Genomic DNA, 21,786 nt, shown 5'->3' on the forward strand with positions numbered 1-21,786 from the left:
GGGGGGCAGGCGGGATGTCCGGGGACTGGCCAGTACGGGGCAGGGCTGGGGGCTGCCCCAGGCATGGCGGGCAGGGCTGCTGGGGGTGGGTCCGCAACCAGCCCTGCCTTTCAAAGTCCCTAGCTCCGAGGAGGAAATCGGGAAATATTTCCAGCAGCAGCAGGAGGAGGAGGGCTGGAGCTGCCACCCCGGAGGAGGGACGGCGGGTTTCTCCCTGCCCGCGCAGCGCCGCGGAGGGATGCGGAGGGAGGGGGGGCTGCCTGCGGGGCGGACCGGCTGAGCGCATCCCCGGGCGCGGCGTGTGCGCTCCCTCCATCCCTCCATCCATCCCTCCTTCCCTCCCTCCCTCCCTCCATCCCTCCCTCCCTCCCGCCTTCCTCCCTTCTCCCGCCCGCCGCAGCCGCGCTCCGGGGCTCCGCCGCCCGCCCCGCCGCGATGCCCCGCCGCTGCTGAGCCGGCCCCGCCAGGTAGGACCGCGACCCCCCGGCCTCAGCGCGGCGAGCCCCGGCACCGGCTCCGGCACTGGGGTCCCCGGTGCCGGGAGAGATGGGGGAGGCGGGAGGGGTGGGGGCGAGCCGATGGGGAGGCGGGGGTAGGATGCTTCGCCCCCCGCCCCCGCCCGGCCCTGGGAATGCTTTCCGTGATCCAGCCACGGCACCTTTAGGCAGGCGATGGGGCTTGGCCCCCTCCCCCGCTGGCCAGTCGCGACATGTCGCGACGGGAGGCGCGGCGGCGGCGGGGGTTGCCTCCCCCTACCCCAAGGGCCGGGCACTGCCGGGCAGGTGGGGCTGGGGAGGGGACTGGAGCGGAGCGGCTCCCCCCGGGGCGCGGACGGGCCCCCTCCCCCGGCGCGGCGGGGCTGCGGCACCCCTGCCCCTCCCGCCCGTGCCGTGCCGTGCCGTGCCGTGCCGTGCCGCCCGGAGCGGCTCCGAGGGGGGAGCGCGGCGGCACCTGCAGCCGCCTTGAAATCCCCGTTTCCGCCTGGATCGGCGTGCGGCGAGGGCCGGCACTCGGCGGCGCGCATCACGTAGGCTTTGTCTGGGTGAAGCATGGCTGGGGCTCTGCCGTCATCTCCAGTTTAATTCTTTAATCGTAGCCTTGTTGCTTCCCTCCCCGCCAAGCCGCGCTCGCAGCCCTGCGCTCAGCTCCGTCTCCAGGGCAAAAGCAAACCGCCAAAACGCTGCAGAAATGCAGCGAGCACGGGGGAGAGCTGGAGGCTAAGAGGGAGAGCTGTAGTAAAACCACAAGGTCACGGGCGTGTGGGTGCGAGTGTTTGATTTCAGGGCTCCTCTCTGCCTGCGCCTCGCGGGAAGCTGCTCCTCCAGTCCCAGATGTTGGGGATCCACATGTCAAGCGAAGGAAACGGGGGCCGAGAGAGGCTGGGGCTCTCCGTGTGCCCTCCCAACACCTGCCTGGGCGTTCACGTGCTTTTTCTCACTGCTACAAAGAGGTGCACTTTTATTTAGAAAAGGGAAGCCGGGACACTTGCACAGTGATGTGGTGATGGCGGCTGGGGAAGAAAAAAGCTGCGCTGTACGCCTTTGGCTGGGGCAGTGCACATCACCAAAGAAAGGCATTTGTGTTCCCTTGGGTGCATCTGATAAATGTTTCTTTCTCCCCTTTTCCTTCCCATTGGTTCTTCAGTGGCAGATTTGCCCCTTTTCCGGTGGGGGCATTTAGCCCAAAATGGGGAAATAACCTACCATTTCTAGAGCCATGACCTACCGGCCAAGCCGTGACCCCCCCGGCCGTCTCCCCGGGAAGGCTGATCCATTGCCCGACTCCTCTTACACCCCACCAGCTCTGTTTCTCTGGAGGCATAAACGACTCCTAAGTCAGGGCTGGGGAGCTGCGTCGCTCAAAGCTTCCTCTGTACCAGGGTTTGTGTTCGAGATATTGAGGAGATTAGATGTACTTTTTATGCCCAGCGTCCCTGAATGCCAACACCAAGTAGCACAATTTTAAGCTGATGAAACTTTGCTTGCTTCTCTCCCCCCCACTTTTGCTAAGATTTTTTGTGAACTTCTGGCTGTGAATTGCTCCCGAGACTTAAATATTCACCGTCTTGCAGCTGCCTAGGCTGTACCTAGTTTGCTGTCTTGGCACTTCTGTACGTGGCATGGCATGAATTTTGCTTATGTCCTTGCTCTTGGGAGCCTCCGCAGCACCTTTCATGATGCCGTGTAGGCACGGCCATTTCTCTGCCTGTCTGGGCCTTTGGTGGTGTCCCAATCTGCTCGGGGCTGTCAGGTTTGCAATTTTCTGGCATTGCGTCTAGGACAGTATTTGGGTTTCTGCTGTGTTTTCGAGGGAATACGGTCCTGCTGGCTTACTGGGGAAAAGCCACTGTTCTCCAGCAACCTAATGAAACTCAGATCCTATAACAAAACCCAGTGTCCCCCAAGGCACAAACATCGCTGGACAACGAACCAACCAACCAACAGGTTGGTCGTAGGCAACACAAACAGCAGGAGATCCTGGCTCTCCTTGCAGCCAGTGCAGTGAATGACCCGGAGCTCTGTCCAGGCTCAGGGTGCCATGACCTGCATGTGCTCCCAGCTCATGGACACGGGTGCCTGCAGCTGGTGTAAATCCTGGCTGCAGCTGGGTCTGCTGCAGGGTGCTTGGGGTGCTGTGTCGTCGGGACTCTGGCATCCGATACGGGCTGTGCTCACTGACCGTCTTCCCCTTGCCAAGAGTGTGAGTGGTACGTCTTCAGCTATTTTCAGGAAGCTTGTAGGAACTTGGCTTTCTCCACTATCTCTATCCCTCTGGTGATTTTAGCTGAAATTGGGGGGGGGGGGGGGGGGGAGTGGGGGGGGAGGGGAGCAATGTGAACAGACAGGCAGACATGGAAACAGTGATTTCATATGCCTGGCTTCCTAAGGAAACCTGGCTACAAATAGAAGTGAGATTTGCTGCTGCAAAAAGCTCCTGGGGAGACGGAGAAGGTGGGGGAGACTGGGGAGGAGGGAGGGGTGGTTAATCCCACTTTTGAGACAAGCAGCCAAGGCCTGGCTCACACCTGGGCTTAGACTCCTGTGATCTGGTGGCCTAAAAACTGGGCATCTGCTTGGCACGAGCGTTCAGCTCCCTCTAGAGACAGCGGGGCGGGAGCCGTACCTCTGGACTGGGACGCTCCTGGTGCTGCCACCCTTCACCAGCCAGGCTGGGCACCCAGCTGATGGATGGAGTGTGCCAGGGTGGGCTTCCAGCCTAAAATACCCTGCCCAGCTCCTGTCTAGACCGTGTCCAAATCGCCCAGGACCGCGACCTGCATTTGCATCAGCCTTTCCTGCGCACATTCCCAGGGATGTCTGGTCCCTGGATGGGCACAGGAGGCTGGGGCTGGGGATTTGTTTCTGCTCCCTTGAAGCTTTCTGCTCCTTCCTCCGCAGAGCCCCAGAGAGCATCCCGCTGCACAGGGAACCCACCCACAGCTGCAAACCCTGTGCAAAAATGGGCCCTGGGGAGAAGGGGACACAGACACAGAGTAAAGCAACAGGCCTGCCAGTTCCTCCCTCCTGGCCCCTACGGGGCATCTCTGGGCAGATGCTTCCTCCCCAGGCTGCTCAGGAGCCTCAGCCTTATTAGCAGTGTTTTATTCTCCCTGCACTCGCGGGATGTGCTCTTCCCATTTTACAGAGGGAGGCACAGGGCGCCGAAGGGCTGCCCTGAGATCGCAGAGGGAGTCTGTCGGCAAGGCAGCCTCAGAGCCGGCTGGTCGGACCAGGCAGGTAGCACCGTGCTTGAATCAGCCAGGGAGATCCACCGGCACAGGAAGGCATTAACAGTCCTTAACAGGAGGAATAACGGGGAAAAGGAAAAGCCTGATGCTGCTTGATGAAGGAGACTGAAAACAGGTGGTAGGGACAGAGAAACGGTCTGGAGATAGCAGCGAGTAGGAGGGGAGATTAAATAAATAAAAAAAAAAATAAAACCCTACAGGAAAAAAAACACCAGCCTCAAAAGAAATGTAGTATTTCCTCCTCACTTCTCCTTTCCTGGTGTTTTCCTTGCTGAGGTACTGAAACATGGGCAAAAGGGACAACTTGCCACTCTGTCTCCATATGTTAAAAAGCAAGGCTGGAATCTCCCTGACAAACGCTTCCAAACAGTCTCTACAAGCTGCCCCCAAATTCATCCAATCTGGCTGAAATTTTATATTGGGGCTGTTTTACTTTCTGTATTTATCTGTTTATTTTGGAAAGTTGCTGGGGAGATTGTGGGAGGAGATTGAATGCTTCATTGAAGAGATAGGATACTTGGAAAAATCAGTTGCAGACTGATAATTGTTCTAACTTTTTAATGGCCTTTACAGAAAACAGGGTGGTCTGATGTGTGTTTTGCTTGATTGGCTTCACGGAGGGCTTGTGCCTCTGACTATATTTGGAGAGGTTTTGATGGTTTTTTTGTACTGATGCAATCGGGATGCTGATGGCCTGGAAATCGTTTTCCTGATGTGGAGGGTCACGGGCAGGGGATGCCAATGGGCTGTGCCTGTCTCAGGGCGCCGGAGCTGGGTGGCAAGGGAGAACGAGCTGGGCAGAGCTGGAGCAGGGCTGCGAGCCAAGGGTTTTCCAGGCTGTGTTTAAAGTGCCATCACACTGTGCAGCACCGGGTGGCAACACGGTATTTGGACGTAGCAGCTTTCCTCCACAGGTCCAGATGCATAGCCATCGTGGTGGTAGGGTTCTTCTCTGCTTCAATGGGTAAAAATCACAGTTGGCAGGAGCGACGTTGTACCGGCGCTGTGCTGTGGGTCAGTGGCGAGACAGAATGAAGCCAGCAGGGCATGTGGCCGCCTAGACAAATCTGCAAGCACCCAGTCCCTTGCAGGGCTGTTGGCACCCGTTTTGTGTCCCTTGGCTGTGGGAAGCTGGGACCTAGGCTCTTGGCTGATCTACTGATTGACAGTTAAGAGACCAGACAATTTTTGGGGGCTTTCTTTATCTTTTTCCCCTGCAGCCGTACCTGTTCCCAGTACAGGCTTTGCTGGAGCTGCCCTGCCGTGAGGCAGATTGCTGTGTCTGGCGAGGCACCGGTGTGCAGCCGGAGCCGGGAGGGTGAGCAGCAGAGGAGGGGCGCCCAGGGGAGCAGTCCCACCTGCGGGGGCAAGGCCAGCAGTGCTTTCCCCGGGGCAGGCTGGTCTGCCCTGTGGGGGCTCCCCTGCAAGAGAAACAGGGTGCTGTGCCTTGGAGACGGCGGGTCTGACCTTGCAGTAGGAGCACAGGGCACACGACCTGAAACAGCCATTTTGGCTGCGGGGGACTCATTGGCTGGGAGAGCCTGTCCTCTCCCTTTGGGACCTTTTCAGGGAGTTGCTATCTTGTCACCATGGACGCTGGCCCAGGAGTGAGTAGCTGGCTTGCTTTGAGGCTCTGTTTCTCTAGCTTGCAGGCTGGCTGCGCCTTGCAGTGGCTACTGGCTGCTTCTCCTCAAAGTTTTTGGCCCCTCTGGCTGAAAAAAGAACATCCTTCTCCTGCCCCTGATGCGGCAAAGGGGGGTTTGAGCTGCCTTCCCTTTTTCTCTGCAGTGGTACGCTCTCGCTAGAAAAAGCTCCTCTCTGCCTGGCTCTGACGGTGGGATGGGGAAGGGCTGGCTGGGAGTCCCCGTGGTGTTGCAACACGCTCGTGGTTGTGTCCCCGCGGCGTGTCAGAAGCAGCTGCTCTCGCGTGAGGAGCAAACTTCCTACTGCCCCCCGCGAGCCGCCCTGCGGGAGGAGGTGCTGCGCCCACCGCCACAGTGACACGGCCGTGGGGACCCCCTCTCCCGTGCGAGCTGGCAGCAAACTCGCAGTGATGGTGCTTGCCGTGAAGCTGATGTCGCAGTGAGGTAGGCAGCGTCGCGTAGCATTGGCGGTGGCTGTCATGGTGTGAACGCTGCTGTGTTACAGCTGCTCTGTGCAGGTTTTCTGTCGAATGCTGGGAGCAAAATTCCCAGTGGAAGGTCTCTTGCTCGCTGTATGTGTGGCCACTCCTCCCTGGTGAGCCTAGGCCATTCCCTTCCCTGCCCGATCCTTCTTCTGTAGTGAAAGTGTCTGGGCTAGCAGTGTGTTTTCGCTGCTCTGAAAAATAATGGTGCTGCCGGCTTGTTGCAGATGGTCGTAAACATGCGTGTGCTACGGAGGTGTGGGAGAATAACAGGAAGGGTCTTACAGTGGATATGTCAAGGGGTGCCCAAAAGGAGATGGGACTTTTGGGAGGCTGCTGCAAAGGAAAAGCAGTGCTTTGTTGAAAGGCAGAGCAGCTCTCAGCTCGCTTTGCATGCAGCAACCAGCCAGCCCGAAGGAACGCCGCTGCCAGGAAAAGGTCAGAGCAGAGTCTAAAAAGCTGTGTTCTCCCCATCTGGCAGCTCCCGAGCTGGGGGGCTGGAGCTTGAGCTGGCAGCGGCAGATCTCTCCTACCAATTTGTAAAACCTCGAGCTCCTATGCCCAGCGAGGAGGCAGATATCTCTGCAAGCCTCCTAGCCCTGCTGTGGGCCACAGCTGCCCTCCTGGCGCTTCACAACACCAAGGCTGGGAATGAAAGCTGGGCCAGCATCCCTTGGCTGGGAGCTGCCTCTGAGCCGAGCTTGCCTCGAAGGGACCGTGCAGCCTCTTGCAGGGTTTCCTCCATGACTGTGCAAAAGCAACGAGCTAACGCCCCGAGGGAGCTCGGCCACCAAGGGAAGGGGCACGGCTGCCCAGCAGAGCAGGAGCTGGGGTCTGGCTGTCCCCGTTAGCTCCGGGCGGGGGGCCAAGACAGCTCCGCTCCTGGGGGTGAGACGGGCTCCAGGTGCTGCCCTGGCGTGGGGCAGCGCGTATGGGCAGGCTTGTGCCCCCCTCGCCACGTGCCTGTGGCCAGCACCAAACCTGAGAGCGGCTGGTGCCCCTGCCTGGGGCTACCGTGGTTGGTCTGAGCCGAAGACACGGGGGGAGCGACAGCGAGGCCCCCAGCGCCGCGGCGGGCAGCGTTTGCCGGGGCTGCTGACCTGGCGTGCTGTGAATCAGCGACCGCGTTTGCTTTTATTGTTGATGGCTGGGATGGGAAATGCAATTGAGACACCTTAATGAAAAGCTAACAAAGTTGGGTTTGGAGGGAGGGCTGGTGTTCTGGTAGCCTCGCTTCTCGTTAGCCAATAATATGAATGATTTGTCTGCGAATGTTCCTACTGCTGTGCCTGCAGCAGCGTGCTGACCATGGGCTGAGACCCTATGCAAATGCAGAGTGAGAGGGTCTCTGGGGACCAAACTGTTTTGGATTGTACAAATAAAGAAATGCGGCTAGTTTTATAGCAGCTGCTTCTCGGAGATATTTTGAGTGTCAGGCTCTGATTGTGTGTGTGCAACCAGCATGTTGTGGCCAAACATTTTCTAGCCCTCCATAATTCCTGAGTCTGGTGTTAATAATGCTCATTGTGAGTCAGTTCAAGTAGAAAAGCTGGTGAGGGAATGTGAATCCTGCTTGGTGACTGCACCACGAAATGCTGGAGACAGCCCAAGGTAGAGTTGTGGGATGCTACTGCCGTTCCACAAAGGGTACTGGTGCATTGCCAGGGCAGGGCCAGTGGGTTTTTCTTCCAAAGCTCCAGCTTCCTCCACCCATCTGAACACTCCAGAAAAGTTCCATGTTCCTTATCTCCAGTCATACGAGGGAAAAATGTTGTTTGTAAGTGGAGAGCTGGGTGATGGAGAGCAGAAAGATGGATTGCTCAAATGCAAACCTCTAGGTCTTTTTTTTCCTTCTCTTTAAAGTAATACAGGACTCAATTTAAAAACAAACAAACAAAAACCCCCAACCAAACAACAAAAAAACCACAATCAAAACCCAGCTTCTGTTAGAATGTTTGGAAGGGAAGAACATGTGGCTTGATTAATCTGATTTAGTGTGTGTCTCCTTTCTCATTGAGACTTCCAGCACTCGAATCTTTTTAAGACCGTCAAGTTGGTCCAAAGTGTGATGGGACTCACCTATTCTTTCTGACCTAAATCAGTGACCCAAAGCATAATATTTTCTCTAGAACCATCTGTTTCCTCTTCTTGCCAAAGGGATTTCACAGTGCCTGGTTGCTCTGAATAATTGTACGTGTGCAAGGATATGACTTGCCACAGGGAGAAAATTAACTGAACAAGGACAGGTGGATGCTCTTGAGTTTTCTGTTGAAACTACGACCCTTTAGAAAGAGAGCGTGAAGAACCATGCAGCTGAGTAATATTTTATGCCCACACTAATGTTTTTTTTAAGCCTACATATTTAAAAGAAAAACCAAAACTACACATAGGAGGTATCTGGGATAATCAGAGCGGGGACCAAGTCAGCCTGTGTTTTGACAGCCCCTTTATCTTTAAATGTCTCCGAGGCCTGGTTTGGAGCGGTGCGAAACGAAACGCAGCAGTACAGATGTTGGGTGAGTAACTCGTGCTTCAGCTAAACTTCAGTGGCCAGTAACGCACATCTGTTTCAGCTTAGCTGTCCACCAGATGGCCTGCAACAAGGTACTCTTCTTTACAAACATGGTGTTTTCAATTGTTTTACTTCAGATTTGTAAGCGGTGGCCGTGGCCCCCATTCTGGGGAGCAGGAGGCACCCAGGGGCTGTGACCACGGGGCCAGCGTTCGGGGCTTCTGACTCCAGCAGCCGCAGCTCTTTGCAGCATTAGCAGGATTTAAAAGGCAAATGACACCTTTCTTTTAAAACTGTCTTCGTACAAGAGAGTGGCTTTTTCTTGTTTGTCGTATCTGTTCTTATCGCCCAGCCCTCTGACTTGCTCGCTTCCTGCTCTGTCTTTTTCTTAATTAGAAAATTGTGAGGAGGGCAGGGGATGGGGGGGAAGGCAGACCGACAGCTCCTGGTGAGGAAATGCCATTTATATAAAACTGGCTTGATAAATTCTCAGTATTATTCTTCAAGCCAAATAATCCTACTGCAGCATCCTTGACTAAAAGCAAATGGAGGAGATGAAGGAGAGGGCTTTGTTCCATCACTGCAATATCTGTTCGTGGGGTCGGTCCATAACTCGGGCGCAGAATGGTACCCACCGCTTCCTCCAGATGCTCTTGGCTTGCGCTCAGTCCTGTCCCTGCGCAGTGTGTCCCTGGCCGAACGGGGAGGGGCGTTTCTGTGTCGCAGGGGATAAGGAGATGGGTGATGCTGACCAGGTGCTTTTCTTCGAGGAGGTGTTGCTATGTCCCTCTTCAGGAGGGTAGATGTCTCTCCTCGGGAGCACCTGCCTGGCTGTCGTTCCGCACTCAGCAGCACAGCACATGTAGCCCCCACTGTCTGGCCAGAGTGCCGGTGGGGTTCCGGCCGTGCCAGGGCACAAGCCCTCTGTCGAGGGGAGGAGGCAAGGTGACCCCAGCCCTCCTGCTTGGGTCCCACTCCTGCAGCTGGGCCCACTGAAGCAGGATGCAGTTGTGGGATGCTGTCGCGGGATGCAGGCGGCAGCGCGGGGGGCTCGGTCGGGGTCTCCCCGCACATGCAGCCGTGTGCCAAGGCTGGGCGGGTGGCCATGGCAGGGGAGGCATGCCGGGGGCCGAGGGGGGGTTGTCTGGGAGATGTCAGCTGGGTCTCCTGCTTGTGTCCATCTCTGAGCTGCACCTGGCAATGCCATCCTCCCCTTAGAAGCTGAAACCTTTCATGGCTGAGGGTTTGTTTGTTTGTTTCCTTGGGGTTTTTTATTTATTTGTTCAGGTTTGTTTGGTTGGTTTTTGGTTTTTCTTCTTTCTTTCTGGGGTGTGTTTTTTTTATGAGCAAAACCAGTTTGCCCTTTTGTATTCTCCAGCAAAGTAAAGGTATTGACACATTCATTTTCCTCTCTTCATAGAAACATTTTTAAGTACTGCATGATTAAATTAACTTGGATTGGGGAAGCGTAGCATGGTAAAAGCTCTTCTTGAGGAGAAAATACAGCTTTAATAACTAGGAATCTGGCTTTTATGGGCCAGTAAAATTGCGAATGCAACACTGAGCATGCTCAGGTTTTTTGCACTGTACTTAAGGCATCTGTTCTGTCGGTTTATGCACTGTTAACTAACTGCAACCTCTTTAACAGCTCCTCTACACTGCTGGAAAATCCTGAGGCAGGACAAGGGCAAGTACTGCTGTCATGCCTGATGACTGATGTTGTAAATGGAGTGAGAAAGGCCCTTGAAGGGGAGGCCGTCAAAGCTGACCTAGTGGGAAAAGAGCGCAGGGACAGGTTTCCTCTCAAAGCGTGCCAAGGGAGCTTGGATGCATACGGGGCTCCTTCCAGTTTTGGGAAGGTGCAAAGTGATGCACCGTGGAAGGAATGGCTCCAAAATCATTAATTAAAGACTACCCTTCTGGTGCACCTTATGACCACGTTACTGTTAAGGATAAGGTTCTGCCAGTGCTTGAGCTCACTTCGCACAGATTTCTGATGTGGAGTAGATGCTTGGGAGGGCGGCGAGCGGGAAAAGGCTGTAAAATATGTAGTTTACAGTAATTATAAATGGCAAGTAAAAAAAAAAACCAAACACGAAGAGGGATAGTAGATTCCCCTGCCCTCTCCTGCTCTTACCCTGAACTCCAGTGAGTGAGTACGCTGTGGTTTTGAAATGGGAAACAATTCTGCCAGCTGTGAAGCAGAATGGTGGGCTTTAATTAGATAAGAAACAAGAAAATGCAATTGAACAAACAGGCTTTCAGCAAAGAGAAAGAAAGTGCAATTAAACATCATAGTAGCTGAAGGGGGTAGGTGCTAGCCCACTGGTAGCATATGCACCTGCCCTCGCTCAGATAACCGAACCAGATGATTTGTACGTGGAAAACTGAAGTTTTTGATGCAGATGGGCTCGTTAGATGGGCCTTCCTGAGTAACAGGGCAACTTGACTGTCTATGTGGGAAAGATGGGAAGTAGCCAGGGTATAGACGAAAATCTGTTATGTCTGGTCAGCCTCCCTTAACGCATCTTTCCTCTTGCCTCTGCAGGTTGAGGACGTGTGGGACCTGTTGGATGGAAGTAGCCATGTTGCGAGCAACTCCACCACCCACCTTCCCAGTGAGCTTCCAACTCCTGAGTGTTGTGCTGGTGCTGCTCTCGCACGCGGACGGCATACATGCAGAGAGCCCCAGCGAACTGCCTGTGAATGACACCGAGGAGTGCACTGGATCATACATCTGCAAAAAGGGTGTGATTTTACCGATATGGGAACCCCAAGACCCCTCCTTCGGTGACAAAATTGCTCGGGCGACGGTGTATTTTGTAGCAATGGTGTACATGTTCCTGGGAGTATCTATCATAGCTGACCGCTTCATGTCCTCCATTGAAGTCATTACGTCCCAAGAGCGGGAAATAACCATCAAGAAGCCCAACGGCGAGACCAGCAAAACCACGGTGAGGATCTGGAACGAGACCGTTTCCAACCTCACACTGATGGCCTTGGGCTCGTCTGCCCCTGAGATCCTCCTGTCTGTTATCGAAGTGTGCGGCCACGGCTTCACAGCGGGGGACTTGGGGCCAAGCACGATTGTGGGGAGTGCTGCATTTAACATGTTTGTCATTATTGCGATCTGTGTTTACGTCGTTCCGGACGGAGAGATAAGGAAGATCAAGCACTTGCGAGTGTTTTTTGTTACAGCGGCCTGGAGCATCTTTGCCTACACTTGGCTTTACATTATTTTATCTGTGTCTTCTCCTGGGATTGTGGAGGTCTGGGAAGGCTTGCTTACCTTCTTCTTCTTCCCCATCTGCGTGGTGTTTGCCTGGATAGCTGACAGGAGGCTTTTATTTTACAAGTACGTCTACAAGAAATACCGAGCTGGCAAGCAGAGAGGCATGATCATTGAGCATGAGGGTGACCGGCCCTCCTCCAAAGCCGATATCGAGATGGACGGCAAGGTCGCTAATTCTCATGTGGAGAACTTTTTGGATGGGACACTGGTGCTGGAGGTGGATGAGAAAGACCAGGATGATGAGGAAGCCAGGAGGGAAATGGCTCGGATCCTGAAGGAGCTGAAGCAAAAGCACCCCGACAAGGAGATTGAACAGCTAATCGAGCTGGCCAACTACCAGGTCCTGAGCCAGCAGCAGAAGAGCAGGGCCTTTTACCGCATTCAGGCCACTCGGCTCATGACAGGAGCTGGCAACATCTTGAAGAGACACGCTGCAGACCAGGCCCGCAAGGCTGTCAGTATGCATGAGGTCAACAGCGAGGTGGCAGAAAACGATCCCATCAGCAAGCTCTACTTTGAGCAGGGTACCTACCAGTGCCTGGAGAACTGTGGCACTGTCGCCCTGACCATCATTCGCCGGGGAGGTGACTTGACCAACACGGTGTACGTTGACTTCCGGACAGAGGACGGGACGGCCAATGCCGGCTCCGACTATGAGTTCACTGAAGGAACAGTGGTCTTCAAGCCTGGCGAGACCCAGAAGGAAATCCGTGTTGGCATAATTGACGACGACATATTTGAGGAGGATGAAAACTTCCTGGTCCACCTCAGCAATGTCCGCGTGAGCACCGAGGCCTCAGACGAGGGCGTTCTTGAGGCCAGCCGTGTCTCCACTCTCGCCTGCCTGGGATCACCATCTACTGCCACTGTCACCATCTTTGACGATGACCATGCTGGCATCTTCACCTTTGAGGAGCCAGTAACACACATCAGTGAAAGTGTGGGGACCATGGAAGTGAAAGTGTTGCGAACCTCTGGTGCACGAGGAAATGTTATTGTGCCCTACAAAACCATCGAAGGCTCAGCCAAAGGCGGAGGAGAGGACTTTGAAGACACCTGTGGGGAGCTGGAGTTCCAGAACGATGAGATAGTGTAAGTGAAGGTTTTATTTCTTTCGTACAGTCTCTGGTTCTCCTGCAATTAAATGCACGGTGGCTCCCAGAGCTTCACTGGTGGTGTTGGGGTGCCAGGGCGTTGCAGTAAGCCATGAATGGCCGCCTTACATGCTTTGGGGAGCCTGAAATGCTGCGTTCCTGCCTTGCTAACAGACAGGAGAGCAGTACCTGTTTAGGGGCAACCCACCCTCCCAGCAGCAGGGAGGTGGGCTCGTGAGCCCGGCCACCCACTCGCTGCCTGTGCCCTGAGCAGATCTCTGCAGCCTGGGCTCTACGGCAGAGCAGAGGACAAGACTGAGCCGGCCAGTACCACCCAGTCACAAGGACCCATCCTGCGAGCGTCTAACCTGAGTGTTTGCATTGTGGTACCTACCCCCGCTTGGCTGCTGAGGGTCAGGTCAGCTGGGGTTGGGCCTGGTGCTCTGCTCGGGGCCTTGGTGAAGGTCACTTCACCTCCTCCTCTTCTAAAGGCTGCAGGCCTGGGTCATCATCCAATGCACATCCTGAAAAAGTATTGTCATGCAGAGAAGCCTCGTGGTTAGGATGCAACTGCAGCCGCGTTTGGCTGCTTGCAAATAAAAAAGGAGGCTGAAAGCTGTTGGAAGCTACTCCCGAGCGTTGCTAGGTGGATGGTGGAAAAATGACTAGCGCTGTTGCCTTGTTGATTACACTTTGTGAGGAATATAACTTTGCTGAGTAAATCACGGTAGAAAAATCTGTCCTTGGGCATGTCGTGAAGGCACCTCCTTGCCCAGCTGGGGCTCGGGGGGGAGCAAGGGTTGGGGTTGTGGTGTTCCAGCCTCGGGCTCTTCCTGCAGAGAAGAGGGTCAGCCTGTCTGTAGGTCAGCCCCTGCCAACAGTAGATTCTGTAGCACAAACCCACTTGGAGCAGCCCCTGTTAGAGGGCCCTGCTGTACCAAGGGGTTGCTACAGGCTGGTTCGGGCGTCGCGTGTCCTACCATCGGCCTCCAGGAGCGGAGGCAGAGGTGCGAGTGCTGAGAGCGGGCATTGCGTTCTGCCTGTTAGCGCTGGCCGCTCCGCCTGCACGGGGAGAACGAAGCAAATGGGGAAACGTTAAAACTTCTTGAAGTGGGGGGAAAGAAAGAAGTGATTTGTAGTTCTCAGACAGGGTATTAGACCAGCCGGGGTTTTGACTTCTTAGGAAAAACTGATCAAGGACTTCACAGCTCCAGCAGTCTGGAGGCCAGGACATACATGTTGCTGATACGAGAGTCAAAAGCGCATGATGTGCGTTGTTCCTGGCTTCTGGATGATAACTGTAGTAGAGAGGAATGCAGTTATTTGATTTTATTTTTTTTTTTTTCATTTTTGGAGAGGCGGGGAGTTGTCTGCAGAGGTGCAATGAACTAGGCTATAAGGATATCCCCCGAAGGCTCTTCAACCAGGTCACTCAGCGGTAGCAAAACTGGGCTGCTGGCAGGACAGCTTTGGCAGTTGGTCTCAGTTCCCCTGGGATGGGACATGTTTCCGTGGCAGGCCAAACACACGACTGTGGGCTCTGCAGCTGTGCTAGGAGGGGCTGGGGCACGTCAGCCGGGACCCTCGTGCAGCCCTTCTCTGAGGGCAGGAGGCATCCCCTGGCTTTTGCTGACTTTTCCCAACAGCCCAGTACAGGGGGTGTGCTGGAAATGGGCTGACCGCATCCCACGGGTGCCAACGTGCCCTGCCACAGCAGCAGACCTCCTCCTTCTTTCTCTTACTTGCCGTAGACATGTGCACAGCCATCGAGAAATGGGGGAAAACAGCTTTCTTAGAAACCCCAGTGTGGTTTTGCTGTGTAGATGCCAGGACATACCTCTATTCCGTCTCCCTGGAAGCGGGGAGGGGTGGTACTGGGAAGCATCACATCATAGCCTGGCATGGCTGAGGACCTGGGGAGCGGGCTGGGAAGGGGTGGTGACAGCAGGGGCAAGGTCCTCCGAGTGCAGATGCTCTCAGATGGCTGAGGGCAGGGATAGGGACGGGCTGAGTGGCATCCAGTGCAGAGATGCTACCTTTGGGTTTTTTCTAGAGATGGTTTAAATTTTATGGCATTGTTGCCAGGAAGCTGCTTTGCTTTTTGGAGCGCTGGAGTGATGCCTCTGGTCCCTTGCTTCGGTTGCACGGCTGGTGTGCGGTAGCCACGCACTGCGCTATTTTGGGATGATACCATGTGGCTTTAACTGAACCACAGGTGCAGTGCACTCTGAGGAGAGCCTCATCGCAGGGGCCAGATGCGCCGTCACCAGGTGACAAAGCTGTTGTCTCACTGGCCGGGAAGCAAGAAGGACATGAAGCTTCTGGCTGGGTCCAGAACAAAACAAAAGAAAAAAAGATTGATCTTCTCAGAGTTCTTTTCCGAACTCTGTCGCTTGCTGCCAGGAGAACAAAACAGCTGTACCTTGGGCCTTTGCAAACAATTATGGAGATGAAATAATGGATCCGTTACCAGCCCCTCCGGGTGCCCAGGCAGCCTCTGGGCGTTGCAGTGCTGGTGGCGGAGCCTGTGCAGGTGTCTCCCCTGCCTGCCCTTCTCCCCGGCTCTGCGCCACTCACCTGCCCTCGCCTCTGCCTATGTTGACCAAAGGGCTTGCTCTGCTCAGGTGGGAGAGGACATGATCTACATGCCTCATTTTTCTCGGAGAAGGATGAAACTGCTTGTAGAAATTGCAATCTGTTCACATGCCTGAAAGGCGGTAGGTATTAATGTAAAATTTAGCTGCTGTGGTGCATGGTCGGGCGTTGGCTGGTGCAGTCTGACCTGCAGGGCTGCGTTTGCCCGGGCGCGAGCTTAGAACAGCCCCTGCAGCACAGAGATGGTGTGCTCCTGCAGCTGAGGTGCTGCTGGCAGCCATCCTCCGTGGGAAGAATTTGCACTAATGAGAATAAAGAAGATGTGCCAGCACAATTTGTGGATTATAGAGGTAAAGCCTGTTTGCTAGTCATTGCTTGTTAGCGCTGTACTTCAGCTAAATCACAGTTATGTAGAATGGTGCGATTCCCCAGCACATTTGGCTCAGTAAAGTTCTAAAACTTTAGGTTTTCCCATGCTCTGGTGGCCAAGAGATGGCTTTGCTGCCCTTTCTGAAGGTCTTTGGTGGCATTTCAGCTCTGCTGTTCCAGGCTGTGTCAATTCGCTTGATAAAATTGAGTGAGATGTGCTTTTCTGGGGCACTAGCAACAAAGGTAGGGCAGTGCAGGGGGACACGAGGATGAAAGAAAACTGTGTACAGGCCTCTGTTGCTGGAGGGCTGGCTTGCTGGTAAGCCCCAGTAAAATTGGAAAGCTCTGGGAAGGCCCTGATCTTGTGGAGACCTTCCTTCAGTTCCCAAAAGGCCCAGTTACGTAACGTGTTTGTTTGCGGTGCCTAGAGAGACTTTCCCATTTTGCAATCTGTTGATGTCCCCTTTCCCAGAGCACAGAAAATAGCTGTGTAACTGCTGAAGCCACACCATTCATGTGCATTTCAACAAAGATCTCTTTCCAGTGCTACCAAAAAAAATTTATAATGGAGAAGCTGTTGGTCCTCCAGTGGAACATTTAATCCCAGCACTGCCTGGTGGCCTCTTGGAGCAATGCTTTTCTGCTCCTTGCTCATGAAGCCCAGCTTATGTCTTTAATGGGTGCATGTTGGCGAGTGAAAGAAACATCGTTTTAATGTGCTTTGCAAAGAGTTTGCACAGCAGATTGTTCCAGGCTAGCTGGGGAGGCTAAAGGTGCCTGACTTGGGTCTCAGCCAGGTCAATCTCAATGATGCTGCTCGGGTACCTGGGGCTCCGAGACATCAGTGTGGGACAGGGTGCTATGATGTGAAGTGTAAGAGAGAGCCTTCCCTCTGGGGCCACCCTCAACAAGGTGACTCCAGCCTTGTTAATGGAGATGCAAGACAATGAACGTTTTCTTGATGGAGAAGACGTGTAGTTGCAGGCTCTTCCTGCCCGCCCATCTACCACAGCTATGGTGATCATAGAAGAGGTCACTGGTTCATCTAGCCAGAGTATTTTTATCTCCTGTCCAAATGCCAAATAGTTCAAAAGAAGTCCAGCCTCCTATCTCAGAGGAGGAAGCAATCCTTCCCCCATCTGAGAGGTGTCTTGTCCTTGCTGTCTCAAAACAGCAGGAGCACCTCTTCCAGATGTGACTGCAAAGCTATGCGAAAATACATGTGTATTCTTTCCTGTACAAAACTATTGGGTTTTCTACAGATAGCGTTGCGACGAGAGACGTAATACAATCTGCATTCCAAATATCCGCACCCACATCCCCCAAGAGAAAAGTTTTTACTGCATTAACAAGTCAGCAAGGAAGACGGTACACACCGTTTTACAGACGACCAATTAAACTGATATTTTACCTATGCAGTTACACCTGTAAATGCCTGGAGAGTTTTATGTCAATGGATCTTGCTGTTCATAATACGTAGTTCAGCTCTTTTCGTAAAAGGTGTCTGCGGCAAGTTTAGGAAGTGACACTCTTGGGCCATTGAATGTGACTTTCACTTGACGTTTCTCTGGAAGCATAAATCTAGAAGCCAAATGCTAACAGTGACACAAACATCAGATAAATCTCCCAATTTTTTTAGAGAAAGTTCCTCAGAGACCACGTAGCCTCCCTCCCAAGGGCCCTTCAAAAATGTCAGCAGCAACGAATACAGGCTGTGGCAGGGGGAAACCAAGTAGTCCTACTTTTTTAAGTTCCCCTTTTCTTTTTCAGAAGAAGTTGGGTGAGGTATTTCTCAAACAAAATGGCAAAAATAAAACCCTGACTCAGCCCTGGGACCTCTCTAGCTCAGTTTTGCATACGTGGCCTGCAGCTTCAGGGGAAAAAAATGAATGGTCAGCCTCGCAGCAGGGTGCAGTCGGAAGGCAGCCTTCTGATGTGGCGGGGAGATGGCTGCAGACCAGGCTGAAGGCCAAGCAAACGAGCTGCGTTGTCGAACGCTTTGGCTCCCTCTTTGTCTGTTTGTTACCTCCTTCTTTGTCCGTCCCACGCTGTTGGCGTGGCTCAGCGTGCGTGCTCTCCTCAGGAGCCCTGCCTCGGGCACCCTGTGGGACATCCCGACGGACCAAACGGTGATCGCACTCTGACTCGGCCCGCTTCTAGTGCCCAGCTTGGGGTTGGGAGCATCTTTTCCCCTCTCCACTGGCAGTCCCGCCTGGCCCAGTTGGACTTGCAGGCAGTTCAGACACGGCCGTCAGGGTCTGCGTGTTGGGTCCTTGGCAGGACACCCGGTGCCCTGGGTCCATCGTGTGGGAAGTGGCCCTGGCCGTGGCCCACCGCAGGGAGCCGAGCACGTGTGCCGCACCAGGGGGGGGCATGGCTTGGGGGCCTGCTTCCCTCTCCAGGGACGGCTTGGGAAGAAGTTCCCTGAGGCTGAAAGGTGCCATTGCTTTGGGTCCTGAAGGCCAAAAGCTGGTCCTCCCCCTCTTCAGGGAGGAAGGTGCAGGTCTAACAGGCTGAGCTGCCTTTTCTGTTTCTCCTCTCTGTTCACGCAGTGTTTAGCCTTTCCTCAACGCTCCTAAAATGTTAGCCTTAACATCTCCCAGCCACGCGCATCTCTCTTGAACTGCTGTGCTCTTGTCTCTTGCGCTGGACAACCCCCACATTTCTGCCGGGAGCAAGGAGATCAAGCCAAGTGGCATTCACAGACCGTCCTCTTCCTCCCGCACCCCTGTGCCCACAGGTGCTGGCTGCTGCCCTGTGCCTGTGGGCTGGGCAGCGAGTAACACCGCCACGGCATGCGCTGAAAAAGCCATTCCCAAGTGCCACGTCGGGTCTCAAGCCTGCAGAGCGTGTGTGCTCCCAACTGTGATTCTGAAGTGTCTCGTGACCTGACCTGGTCCTCTCCTGCCCAGAGCGTGGCCAGTGTGTGAGCTCCCGTGGCGTGCCATCACGGGGTCGTGGGACAAGTCCTGCCCGTAGCTGGCTTGGGGAAGGCAAGCACGGGATGCAGGCTGCGCCGCTTGCCCAAATAAGTCATGAAATCTAGGAACTTGATTTGATGATGTCCCCTGTGGAGGGGATTAGGCAGCGAGGCTGTGTTATTGGATGAAGCAAGTTGTGCCAGCAACAATCACTGGGGGGAATGGCGGGGGGGGGGGTGGGGGGTGGGGAGAGAATGGTGAGGACAAGAGTGGTTTGGTTCGCTCTCGCTGAAGAATGACACAGTTTTTGTCCTTGAAAAACCAATGTTTCCTTATTTGTAATGAGCTGTTGTTGGCAATTTACTGCTGCCAGCTGCATCTCTGTGGTTGATTAAGGGAGCTTGGATCTTAAATATGTAATAACTCTCTGAAAGCCATTGAGAGGCAGTTATTAGCTTCATCAGGGCCTGTGTACACATCCGCTGTGCTCCTTTATGAAAAGGCTACCTATTAAATGCATTGTAGTAATTTATAAAACGCAGGATCCAAGCTTGTTTTAAGGAATTAAAGCAGCAACCCTGGTGAAGCTTGTTGGCATGGGAAAGAGTTCTCTTGGAGCGAGGCGCTGCTCTGCAGCTTCTTGCTGGGTAGACAAGACCCAGGGATAGTAGCAGCACCGTCGCCCTTTGCGGACTCTCTTCTTTCCCTGGCGTCTGCCTGAGCACTGCTGGCAGCGGTGCTAGCACCAGCTGTGATACGTATGTCTTGTCAACAGAGCAGGGATCTGTCCCTTTCCCTCTGGCACGCTCGGGATCCTTCACTGTGGCAAATCCTTGAGCAGGGAGAGGTGAACAGTTGCTACACAAGACCCTGATACAAGGGCTGAGTTCAGGCTGTGCATCCACCTGGGGAACAGCCCTTTTTCCTCCGACACTTTGCCCCCAGGTTTATCCTCGGTGGATGGCACTCAGCAGTTTTCTTCCAGCAGCAAGGCTGCATTTGTGGGCTTAAAACAAGAGCGACAGAACAAAAAGCAGACAGCTGACCACAGCTGGCATCCAAGCATCTGTGCAGATGGGCAGGGAAACATCTGCTCTCAACTAAAGCCAAACAGAGAGGAGAAGCTGGACCTGGCAGACAACTGGCTGAGTCAGAAACAGACCCTCCCCAGAGGGGGAGGCTGAGTCCAGCAGCAGGTGCTGCAGGCGGCTGTGGTGCTATCAGCTGGCTCGCTGCGGGGGGGCATGTGGTGTTGCTCTGCCCCGGGCAGGCAGGCGTACAGAGGGAAGGAGCAGCCTTCCATGTCTGGGTCTGCCTTGTATGTGTCCCTATAGCCTTTGCTTACACCAGGGACAAGTTTGCATCTTCACTGGCAAGGACATGCGTGTTGCTGCCGTGCAAGGGGAAAGACACCTGTGCTGTCCCTTGCCCTGTTACCCAGCACCACAGGATAACTGTTAGCTTAACCTTCACGGCCTGGTCTGGCTGTACCACCTGTATTTCCACAGTGCTCTCAGATGAGGAGCTTCAATTAAAAGTTAGTCTTTGACAGCCGCAGAGTCTGTGATGGCCGGGTGCATGGTCTAGCTGCGCTGGTACTAGCGGGTACGTTCTCTGCTCTGCAGTCTCGGGCATGGTTGGAGTTAAGGTCAGCCCTCTCCAAGTCATAAGTGCCATTTAGCCTGAGGACATCTCGGGAGAAGTCAAAACCTCTACTAATAACGTTTCTGACGCTGACATTGGAGGCGTTGCTCTGGTTTCCAAGAACGGCAATGCTGGCTCCTGGGTGACAACAAATAATAACAGCATTCCCTGTTTTAAAAATATCTTAGCATAAGAGAGAAAATATTCCTACTGCTGTGCAAGTAAGAGAGTGACCAGCATGTGCCTCCTCTGTCCAGTCCCTATATGGTTCCATTTCCATAGTGTCTCTTCTCCTTCCTACACAATCAGAGTAACAAAATCTGTCTGGCAACGAGAAACGAAGCAAGAACAATGAACAGGGGCACGGACTGGATCCCGGTGAACTGGATGCTGGCAGGAGAGAGATAGAGCCGATGGCATACGCTTGCCCCAGTCAGAGCAAAGCCCTTTCTGGGGCAAGGTCCTCCGAGTGCAGATGCTCTCAGATGGCTGAGGGCAGGGATAGGGACGGGCTGAGTGGCATCCAGTGCAGAGATGCTACCTTTGGGTTTTTTCTAGAGATGGTTTAAATTTTATGGCATTGTTGCCAGGAAGCTGCTTTGCTCTTTGGAGCGCTCATCGCAGGGGCCAGATGCACCGTCACCAGGTGACAAAGCTGTTGTCTCACTGGCCGGGAAGCAAGAAGGACATGAAGCTTCTGGCTGGGTCCAGAACGAAACAAAAAAGGATTGATTTTCTCTTGAGTTCTTTTCCGAACTCTGTCGCTTGCTTCCAGGAGAGCAAAACAGCTGTACCTTGGGCCTTTGCAAACAATTATGGAGATGAAATAATGGATCCGTTACCAGCCCCTCCGGGTGCCCAGGCAGCCTCTGGGCGTTGCAGTGCTGGTGGCGGAGCCTGTGCAGGTGTCTCCCCTGCCTGCCCTTCTCCCCAGCTCTGTGCCACTCACCTGCCCTCGCCTCTGCCATCCTCTGACCCGAGACCGTACCTACGCAGCCTGAGCTGCCTCCTGACAGTGCTGTGACAGGTGATTTATCCTGACCTGCCTTTAGAGACGGGCCAGAAACACGCCTGTCTGGAGGCTGCGGACACGGCGCTCCGCGGAGCTGCATCCCCGGGCACAGCCCTCCTCTCCCCGCTGGCAGCGCCGTGCTGCAGCCGGGGCTCTGCTCCCCCGATCCTGCACAGCTCACGTCCTGGTCCTGCACAGCTCTCACATCAACACGCAGCCCTGTCATAGTATGCGAGGCAGAAAAAATGTCTGTTCTGCAGGGAGCCTGGAATAAATAGAGCTGCCATGACACGCTGGTTTCATGGGGAACAGGAGGCTGGATCTGAGATGAAACCTGTTGCTTTGGCTCAGGCAGGTGGGGAACAGGGTTTGCCTGGCACTGCAGCCTCCACAGGGCTTTGTGTTTGCTTAGTTCAATAGATTTGCATTCACACTTTAGGTTTGGTTATTGCAATTTATGTGCCTCCTTAGCAA

The 21,786-nt window shown here is 54.2% G+C and overlaps 1 protein-coding gene across 4 annotated transcripts in view; it reads left to right on the forward strand.

The window, feature by feature from the left end:
* Positions 1-416: 416 nt before the first annotated feature.
* Positions 417-21,786, forward strand: part of SLC8A1 (solute carrier family 8 member A1) — a 127,342-nt gene continuing 105,972 nt past the window's right edge. For 2 of the 4 annotated variants that reach the window (XM_040598867.1, XM_040598869.1), the window contains exons 1-2: positions 5,649-5,835; positions 10,934-12,769. In XM_040598867.1, coding sequence (XP_040454801.1) covers positions 10,959-12,769 — 1,811 coding nt within the window. In that variant the 5' untranslated portion in view covers positions 5,649-5,835; positions 10,934-10,958. Of the gene's footprint in view, positions 468-5,647; positions 5,836-10,933; positions 12,770-21,786 lie in introns of those variants that run through there. The other 2 variants (XM_040598866.1, XM_040598865.1) reach the window with 2 other exon arrangements.

This window comes from Falco naumanni, chromosome 6, assembly GCF_017639655.2.
Source record: "Falco naumanni isolate bFalNau1 chromosome 6, bFalNau1.pat, whole genome shotgun sequence".
Taxonomy (NCBI): Eukaryota; Metazoa; Chordata; class Aves; order Falconiformes; family Falconidae; genus Falco; species Falco naumanni.